This window comes from Rhincodon typus, chromosome 11 (assembly GCF_021869965.1).
Source record: "Rhincodon typus isolate 14 chromosome 11, sRhiTyp1.1, whole genome shotgun sequence".
Taxonomy (NCBI): domain Eukaryota; kingdom Metazoa; phylum Chordata; class Chondrichthyes; order Orectolobiformes; family Rhincodontidae; genus Rhincodon; species Rhincodon typus.
In genome coordinates this window covers 30,807,595-30,817,958 of record NC_063342.1, presented here as the reverse complement: position 1 = coordinate 30,817,958, position 10,364 = coordinate 30,807,595, and the positions used below count along the sequence as shown (strand labels likewise).

General features: G+C 39.9%; 1 protein-coding gene across 1 annotated transcript in view; it reads left to right on the top strand.

The window, feature by feature from the left end:
* LOC109932125 (suppressor of tumorigenicity 14 protein homolog) overlaps positions 1–10,364 on the top strand; it is a 126,252-nt gene that overhangs the window by 115,105 nt on the left and 783 nt on the right. The window contains exons 17-18 of the mRNA XM_048602972.1: positions 3,662–3,933; positions 8,145–8,281. Of these exons, the coding sequence (XP_048458929.1) occupies positions 3,662–3,933; positions 8,145–8,281 (409 nt within the window). The remainder of the gene's footprint in view (positions 1–3,661; positions 3,934–8,144; positions 8,282–10,364) is intronic.

The window sequence follows — 10,364 nt, the reverse complement described above, 5'->3', positions numbered from 1 at the left end:
TGTTATCTCAGATTCTCCAGCATCTGCAGTTCCTACTATCTGTAAATTAAGGGATGACGTTGGGCAGTTGAAAAACATAATCAGAACGATAGACTTTATTCAGTTCACAAAAAGGCCCATGACACTTCATAAGAGTCACAGTAATGGTGGGACAATTTATTTGAACAACAAGGAGTGGAAATTATTCATCAAAACCATGATTAAAATTGGGAATCATTTAGTGAAGTCACGAACAGTGGGATTTATGTATTGGAGTTAGAAAATGGTGCCTATCTTCCATGTTAGCTACAATACGTACACATCCTCTACTATAGCCATGTGACAGTGGGAATCCTTCATTCTAGCTGCAAGACATGGGAAAACGCTTGAGCTCAGCAGAAATATTGCTGCTACTGAGTTAAGTCTTTTAGGTAAGCGAACTATATAATTGCATTAGGAAGACATGGCATAATCTTGGTCTTCAAAAATGAACTAATTGGAACGCAGAATAGGATATCTTGGTGAAAACAATTTCTGAGATACCGAATAGCTTCCAAAATTTTTGGATACTAAATCAGAAGCTGATGGGACATCACTTTCCAAAGGTAAAGAAACAGTAGTCACTTTGGAAGAGGCACTGTTATTTTGACAGTTGCTTTAACTAAGAATTAATTAAATTCTTGTAAGGGCAAGATTCAATAAAAGTGTTCAGCATCCAGGGGAATCTATAAAGTATTTCATTAGTGGAGAAATATGACTGTGGTGACTTCAAGTCAGAATTCACAAAAGACTACTAGTGCTGTAGTAGTTGGGTAGTTGTCAGATTTATTACTGCCCAAAAGAAGCCTAGGCTCCAGAGAAAGCCATTCAAATATTGAGGGATAACACGGTGTAGAGGTGGATGAACACAGCAGGCCGAGCAGCATCAGAGGAGCAGGAAAGCTGACATTTCGGGTCGAGACCCTTCTTCAGAAATGGGGGAGGGGAAGGGGATTCTGAAATAAATAGGGAGAGAGGGGAGGCGGATAAAGGAGAAGATAGGTGGAGAGGAGACAGACAGGTCAAAGAGGCAGGGTTGAAGCCAGTAAAGGTGAATGTAGGTGGGGAGTTAGGGAGGGGATAGGTCAGTCCAGGGAGGACGGACAGGTCAAGGAGGCGGGATGAGGTTAGTGGGTAGGAGATGGGGGTGGGGCTTGAGGTGGGAGGAATGGTTAGGGAGGCGGGGACGAGCTGGGCTGGTTTTGGGATGTGGTCGGGGGAGGGGAGATTTTGAAGCTTGTGAAGTCCACATTGATATCCTTGGGCTGCAGGGTCCCCAAGCGAAATATGAGATGCTGTTCCTGCAGCTTTCAGGTGGCATCATTGTGGCACTGCAGGAGGCCCAGGATGGACATGTCATCCAAGGATTGGGAGGGGGAGTTGAAATGGTTCGCGACTGGGAGGTGCAGTTGTTTGTTGCTAACTGAGCATAGGTGTTCCGCAAAGCGGTCCCCAAGCCTCCACTTGGTTTCCCCGATGTAGAGGAGGCCACAATGGGAACAGCGGATACAGTATACCACATTGGCAGATGTGCAGGTGAACGTCTGTTTGATGTGGAAGGTCTTCTTAGGGCCTGGGATGGGGTGAGGGGGGAAGTGTAGGGGCAGGTGTAGCACTTGCTGCGGTTGCAGGGAAAAGTGCCGGGTGTGGTGGGGCTGGAGGGGAGTGTGGAGCGAAAAGTCCCAGAAAGAGTGGTCCCTCCAGAAAGCAGATAAGGGTGGGGAGGGAAAAATGTCTTTGGTAGTGGGGTCAGATTGCAGATGGCGGAAGTGTCGGAGGATGATGCCCCGACCCCGTTGGATGATCAGCCACAATTATATTGAATGATGGAGCAGTTTCAAAGGGCCATATGGTTTATTCCTGCTCCTGTAATTGATGATTCTATGTTTCTATTTTTTGTTAGTTCATAGACATTACCACAGTGCCAGCATTTCAGGATCTGTGGTGTCAAGGAAATTCATGCTTCCTTGTGGATTGGAGCTTTAAATTTGTTTGACAATTAGTCATTATTAAGGATATTAAACAATTCTTCTAATTCTGATTCTGAGTCCAATGACTCATATGTCCACACAAATACATAGACTATTGTTACTATGTGACTGCTCTTCATAATCTTCCAAACTCAACACTATATTCAGTAATTTCAGATCATAACCTTGCCCTTTTAATAACATAGCTATTGATAATGATTCCGCTATTTTCTGTTTACAGCTCCTCTAGATCCATCTTTTGTTTGTTTATTTATACGATTATTATCTTTTCTCATACTATATACACAGGAGCACAAGTAGGCCATTCGGTTAATTGAATCTGCTTTGATATTCAATGAGATTATGACTGATTTGATTATCCTCACCTCCACTTTCCCTTCTCTTTCCCATGATCCTTTCTTAGCTACTGACAAAAAAATCTGTCTGTCTAAGCCTTGATCATACTTAATGCCGCAGTCTCTGCAGCCATCTTTGGTAAAGAATTCCACAGATTCACTACCCTTTGAGAGAAGTTTTCGATTTTCCACGTTATCATAGGTCTTCTCTTTTGTTTTAAATTCCCATTGCCCTGCGCCCCATCGCATTGATTAAAATTTGTTACATCTGATTTTCTGGTTCTGATAAAGGAGTATCAACCTGAATGCTATTCCGGTGTTTATAATCTTTCTGAACAAATGCTTTGTCCTTTTACTATAACCATTTGTCTTTAGTTCATGACATTTTTGCCATTTATTTCTCCGCCCCCCCCACCCTATCCCAGATCTACCCTTCTGCTCTTTATTTCCTCTCCCTCTTTCAAAAGCATATCACCACCCCTCCTGCAGTTTGAAAGAAAGATCATATACTACTCAAAACATTAACTATGTGATTCAAATGCTGCCAGAGCAGCTGATTATTTCCAGCACTTTGTTTTTATTTCAGCTAGATTGTCCATGCTTAGTTCTGCTCTTAACTAAGTATCTCCTCTAAAGTCTTCACGTGCAAAATATTGCCTAAGAAGCTTCTCCAATTAATTTACCTTTGGCTACTTCCTCTTCTGCGTGATGTTTCTTAGCAATATTGTCCACAGACGCGGGATCAGCTTTTTCCCTCACTTAAGGCCTAACATCTTGGCTCTAGTCTTCTGTCACAGACTACGGAAATCCTCAAAATTTTACTGTCCCTATTAAACACTGCTCAAATCCTTGCTTTTTAACCAGATACTAAATTACCCTTCTAATTTCTCCTCCTTTGACTTCGTCAATAATTTACCTCTGTCAAACTGCTTAGTCCATTTTCCTACGTTAAAAGGTCAATATAACTGTAAGTTAGTGATTTCATATTTAGAATGGATCAGCAGCAAGGCAATGTCTTTCAATTTAAAAAAACTTGCATTAATTTCATTTTCAATCTCTTATTAATTCCATTTTCAATAATATATTTTTTGAAAGTTTATATTGTGACCATTTCAATGTGTCAGTTAGGAATAGAGGCCATTTCAATGTTTCTTTAACTATATTCAGAATTCTTTTCATATAATCATCATACTATTATATAACATAGCCAATATTTTTCTGTACAAATTCAAAATATCTATGCGTGTTTTTCACTACTGACCCACAAATTTATTTTAGTGATTAAAATTAGAACATGCTTTGCTTTTTTTATGACAGGTACTCTGATCGACTATTATGGAAAGCATACATTGGACTTCATTCCCAAAGTTTTTCGGAAAGCTTTGTAGAAACACGACTGATTAAACGGATGATTATTCATGAGCAATTCAATAATTTCACAATGGACTATGATATAGCCTTGCTTGAACTTTCAGAACCTGTAGTGTACAATAATTACATTCAACCAGTGTGTCTTCCATCAGCATTACATGTGTTTCCTGCAAATCGAAAATGTTATATTACTGGTTGGGGTTTACTGCAAGAAGAAGGTAAGTTTAGTTATACTGAAAGCTATTTCTAACTCTATTTTCATTGGATTAAAATGCCTTTTTGCTAACAAATGTATTACAAGCTGAAAGGAATTAAGGAATCGATTGCAAAAACAGAGATCACTAGAAAAGCTCAGCAAATCTGGCAGCATTTGTGGAGAGAAATCCAAGTTTACATTTCAGGTCAAGTGACCCTTCCTTAGGACCAGTTCTGAGGAAGGGTCACTTGGCCCAAGACATTGACTCTGATTTCTCTCCACAGATGCTGTCAGACCTGCTGAGCTTGTCTAACGATTTCTGTTTTTCTTTCTGATTTACAGTATTTGCAGTTCTTTCAGTTTTTATAAAGAGTCAATCGGTTTTGTTAATTATCCAGTACAACTTGAAAAATTACATGAAGAACAGAAAGTGATTAACTGCAAGCACATTAAATGCTACACACACACATGCACAAATACTTACAGCATCATTCCTGATAATGGATTTATTGTTTCAGGGCAAATACTGTTTAACTAACTTGATTGAGGTTTTTGATTGGGTAATTGAGAGCATTGATGTGGGTAATGCCATTGATGTTGTGTAGATGGATTTCCAAAAAAAATGTAATGAACTGCACTTAGCATATGCAAATGAAAATATTGGAGAGGGTGCACAAAAGGTTTATGAGAATAGTTATAGGGATGAGGACTTCAGTTACTTGGATAGAATGAAGTAACTGGGGCTGAAGTAACTGGTGCTTTTAGACAATAGAAGATTGAGAAGAAATTTGATTGAGGTGTTTAAAATTCTGAGGGATTTGGACAGATGGTGTGCAATTGTTTCCCCCAGTGGAAAGGTCAAGAAATAGAAGATAGAAATGAAAAGAATGAGAGGAAGCATGAGAAAAATAGTTTCAGGAGCAAATCTTTAGATTTTGGAATCCATTACCTGAGAGTGATGTAGACAGATTGAATTATAGTTTTCAAAATAGAATTAGATAAATATCCTTGGAAAAGACAGTGCAATGAGTCTATCAAAATTACTCTCCCAGAGAGTAAGGAAATAATGGGCAAATGGTCTCCTTGTGATTTTTAATCATTCTATGTTTGCCCAGCTATTGGATTTACTCTACACTGTATTTTGTGCTCAAAGGAATTATCTTCTCCTTGTGGAGCAATGGGACAGTAGCTCTAATTTGAAGAAGGATGTGGGCTTGGGTGTGGAAGGTATGGCAAAAATGAGAGAATATCAGGAAGACAGCTGCAGTTCATTGACTTCAGCATTTAATTTCTGTGGACAACCTATACTTTAAACAACAGAAGAGGATGTTCCCTTGTTTACCAGACATTGCACACTCTATGTAATTATAGCCTTTATAGCAAACCAAGCTGGGAATGGTCCTCAGCTTTTGACATTTTCCCATTTTGCCAAACAGTGTCTTCAAGCGACTGCCTCTAGGTACTTCACTTATTTTTTGAAGAGGTTCCTAAATATACTACAACATTGAAGACTGTCCTGATGATTCCACTCTTCTGGGCATGCCAGGCCAAATTTCCCAGAATCTTTGGATTGCTTTGGTATGCTTCTGTTTGATAAGAGACTGTTTTCCTCCAACATCCAGCTGTGGTAGTTCACAAGGCCAAGAATCTCTTCTCTCTGCTGACCACACAATTTGCCAACTGTCTGTGAGATCCATTGATTTATAGGGAAGCTTGTAATTTCATCTGAAAAATGGCAGTTTAGCATCCATCCCAAAACATACCGGCCCTGCATACAGTCAATTGTTTTAACCTTAGAAATAAATCAACAGATGACTGTATCACTTTTTATCCCAATACTTTCCACATCTTTTTGGGGTTTTTGGAGACTATGAGCTTACCTATTCAGAACTCAGAGACTTCTGTCATTGTCTCCAGCTGCAAACACTTTACACTGTTTCCCCAGTAACTCACTCACCTCCCTTTGAGCTTTAACTCACCAAGGCCTATTGTTAACCAGACCTGACAGCAGGCCACAGGAATCCCTTACCTTAAGTTAAGGATACAATTCCAAAATATAACAATCTTATAAACCTCATAATTGCAACAAGAAAACCACTGTTGAACTTTCTTTAGGCTTCCCTGCATGATGTGGAGCAATTCCACTTCAAAGGTGTCTCTGAGTTAATATTGGGGCCAATCTCTCCTATGTATCTAATAATTGTATTTTGTTAAAGCTTTCCATAAATATATGAAAGAAACAAAATCTTAATTTTTAAAAATATTGGAACTAACAATTCAGGATTGCCTGAAACATCGCCTGATTCTTGATGAATACTAAGTTTTCTTTAGAATTTTTATTATTCATCCATGTGATGAGGGCATTACTGGCTAGGTTAGTTTTTACAGCCCATCCCTAATAGCCTAGAGGCCAGTTGAGAATCATTGCTGACGGTCTGGAAGCACGTGTAGGCCAAGTCAGGTAAGGATGACAGTTTCTTTCACTAAAGGATGTTAGTGAACCAGATGAGTGTTTCCTGATCATCGACAATGGTTTCATGGTCCTTAAACTATTAAATCCAAATTTTTTATTGAATCCAAATTCCACTGTCTGCCACGGTGGGATTTGAACCTGGGTCCCCAGAATATTACTTGGCTCACTGGATTAATAATCTAGTGATAATATCACTAATCCATTGCCTCCCTTATATACATTGGGAATTGTTTATGACCATGGTAACATCAGGACAAGCTTCTGTCACATGTTTACATTGGTTATAAACACCACCTCTTCCAAATCTATAACATCCTGGACATTGGCACTGCCTCAGCTGCATTGTTTCCTGCTTAAGCAATACCCTGATTTTAATTTTTCACCCTTTTCAAATTCTCGCATGACCTCACCTATTCCTGTGGTATTCTTTGGCTCCCCAAAACCTTCAAGATACTTACATTTATCTAATTCTGGTTTCTTCAGCATTCTCAATTTTAATTGTTCAATTGTTGGTAGGTGTGTCTTCAGCTGCTTAGACCTTAAGCTCTGGAATCCCATCCAGGGACCTTTCCACCAGTCTACCATATGTTCCTTCCTCAAGCAATTTCTTAAAAAAAAGACTTTATATTTATAAGGTGTTTTCCATGACCACTGGATTTCTCAAGTCCTTTTCAGCAAATGAAATATGTTTGAAGTGTACTCGCTGTTGAAATGTAAGAAACGAGAAAGCCAAACTGTGCAGTTTCCCAGCAATGTGATAATAACCAGCTTCTGTGTCTCTGTTTGGTGTTAGGGAATAAATATTGAACAGGACTCTTGGAATAATTCTTCTGCAAAAATAGTCATGGGAGCTTTTACATCCACATGAGTAGGCACATGGGACCTCGGATTAACATTTCATTGGAAAGATAGCATCTCCAACAGTGCTGCATCAGAACATTACTCTTGATTTTTGTGCTTAAGACTTACAGCGGGATTCAACCCAGATCCTTGTGATTCAGAGGCAAAAGTGCTATCATTGAACCATGGCTGACACCTGTCTCTGAAATTCTATCTCATTTACCAAGTTTTTTATCTGTCTGCCTTAAATCACTCTATTCATTGGATATGGAATTTTGCTTGTAACCCTCAAGTGAAAAGCCTTTAGACATTTCCTTGAATCAAAGTTGCTAAATAGATACAAGCTATTATTTTTTGTTTGGGAAGAAATACTTCATGTTACTGTAAAGAAATATTCAGTGAATCGTTCTGCGTCATTACAGTTGATAGTAATTTAGATTGTTCATTGTTCACAGTAAAGCAAGATAGAATTATTAATATAATTGAGAAATAAACTTCCACTCTATGCACAATGTTTCAATAAAATATATACATTTATGGGGTGTGGCAGAAGCTTTTTAAATGAAGTCTTCTAATCTTAAAACCATTTGCAACCTTTTTCTTAACAAAATGCTTATGGTTAAATTCATCACGTATCCAAATGTAGCACACACAATATATATCCACGAGGATAGTCATGGTTTTATATTTTATTGAAAAGTAAACTGCTGAATCAAGTTTTGTCACAATCTAGTGCTGAGGAACAAGAGATTCATTTGAATATTATTTGTTAATATTATATGCATCTGTTTTGCTTATCAATAGACAATATAGAGCCAATGAGCAGAGTTCTGATCTGAACAACCAATGCAATTTTTTTACAATAGTGCTAAATTTTTAAACATTTCTCGACTAAACAGGAAATACTTCTTGTTTCACAGGTCGTCTTCCTTTGGTCCTTCAAAAGGGTGAAGTAAGAATCATTAATCAAACAACATGCAATAACTTTATAGGAAACATTGTGTCATCACGAATGCTTTGTGCGGGATATCTTACTGGACAAGTAGATGCCTGTGAAGTATGAAAATTTATATTTATATTGAATCTGATCTTAGCACAGTTGACAACAATAGTTTCCATAGATTTGTGGTGCTATGACATTGATCGCCAAAGTTTTTTATGTTCAGAAAATACAATCAGTATTATACCAGTAGCAGAGAAAGTAAGAACTGCCGATGCTGGAGTCAGTGCTAACACAGTGTGGAGCTGGAGAAACACAGCAGCCCAGGCAGTGTCTGGAGGAGCAGGAAAGCTGATGTTTCGGGTCGGGACCCTTCTTCAGAAATAGGGGAGAGGGAAGGGAGCTGGGAAATAGAGAGAGGAGGGGTGGGGCTGGGGAAGGTAGGTGGGATGGTGACAGATGAGTGCAGTGGTGGGGATTGGTCAGTAAGGTGGGAGGAGCGAATAGGTGGGAGAGAAGATGGACAGGTTGTGTCAGGTCAAGGAGGCAGGGATGAGAGGGAGGGTTGGTCACGGGATAAGGCCGGGGGTGGGGAGATTTTGAAACTAGTAAAGTCCACTTTGAGACCATTGGGTTGTAGGCTGCCAAGGTGGAATATGAGGTGCTGCTCCTCCAGTTCGCGGGTGGCATCATGGTGACACTGGAGGAGGCCCAGGATGGACATGTGACCCAGGGAGTGGGAGGGGGTGTTGAAGTCGTTCGCGACTGGAAGGTGTTGTAGTTTGTTGCGAACAGAGCGCAGGTGCTCTACAAAGCAGTCTCCAAGCCTCCGCTTGGTCTCACCAATGTAGAGGAGGCCACATCGGGAGCAACGGATGCAGTAGACCACATTGACGGATGTGCAGGTGAACCTCTGTCTGATGTGGAAGGTTTTTTTGGGTCCTTGGATGGAGGTGAGGGGGGAGGTGTAGTGGCAGATGTAGCACTTCCTGCGGTTGCAGGGAAAGGTGCCGGGGGTGGTGAGGCTGGTGGGGAGTGTGGAGCGGATGAGGGAGTCACGGAGAGAGTGGTCCCTACGGAAGGCAGGGGAGGGGTGGGGAGGGAAATATATCCTTGGTTGTGGGGTCAGATTGCAGGTGGCAGAGAATTATACATTGCATCGGAAGGTTAGTGGGGTGATACGTGTGGACAAGGGGGATTCTGTCTTTGTTTCTGTTGCGGGGAGGGGATGTGAGGGCAGAGATGCAGGAAACGCAAGAGATATATGGTATGTATAGAAACGCCCTGCTTTGCCAATTGTGAATAGCTGACCTAGGTACTGTTGAGGATCTGCAAACTGCTTCTGTTGCTCGAGGCTGAGGAAAGATGGATCAAATAAGCATCTAATAGTAATAACTTGAATATTACTGTAGAAAGTCACTTCATCAAAGCTTTTTGTCTTGCACTCATCAGGACAATTTCCAAAATACCAAAGTCAGGGGAAAACCAACATTTACGCTGCCTGAAAGGAGAGTGCTGATTTGTTATGAAATGGAACTCTAATTGGTGGAGACCTATTTTAACTCAGCAGAATAGTTGACAATAATTCTCTGTTTAATTTCTCAGGACAATGCCTTGATCAATCAGAGTCAATCTGCTTAGTTGAAAATTTAAACAAAGTTAACTTTCAGTCATCATTAACTGGTGTATTCTCCATGGAGGAGGGCTTCTATCAATCAGACTCTGCTTGCCAACCAATCAGCACTCTTGTCTTAAAACAGTATGGAAGTTTTTAACCTTTATTTTGGCATTCTGGTGATTTGCACTAATTAGTATATGAGACAAAAATATGAGTCAAATCATTAATAAAATGTCTTCTTTCAGCAGTTCAAAAGTCAGATAGTTATCCCTTCTCCTGCTTATGGTCTAGGGGGTTCCTGCTGGGAAGGACAAAACTTCCTCCACTGGAAATATCTGTTCATGCACAAAGAATAGTTAATTGGAAGGGACACTGTTATATTGTTATTTATGAATAAGAGTCAACTTTATTTATATCAGCTACACTACACACTACTTATATATTTGTTTCTACAAAAATCTATTGTCTAAAGGTTCTGAAAGAATTAATATTGGAGTTGTATTAGCTCCACCCAACCTGATGGTGGCTCATAGTCTTTGGATGGAGAAACAATCAGTCTTGCATGAGGTCCCAATGGAGACA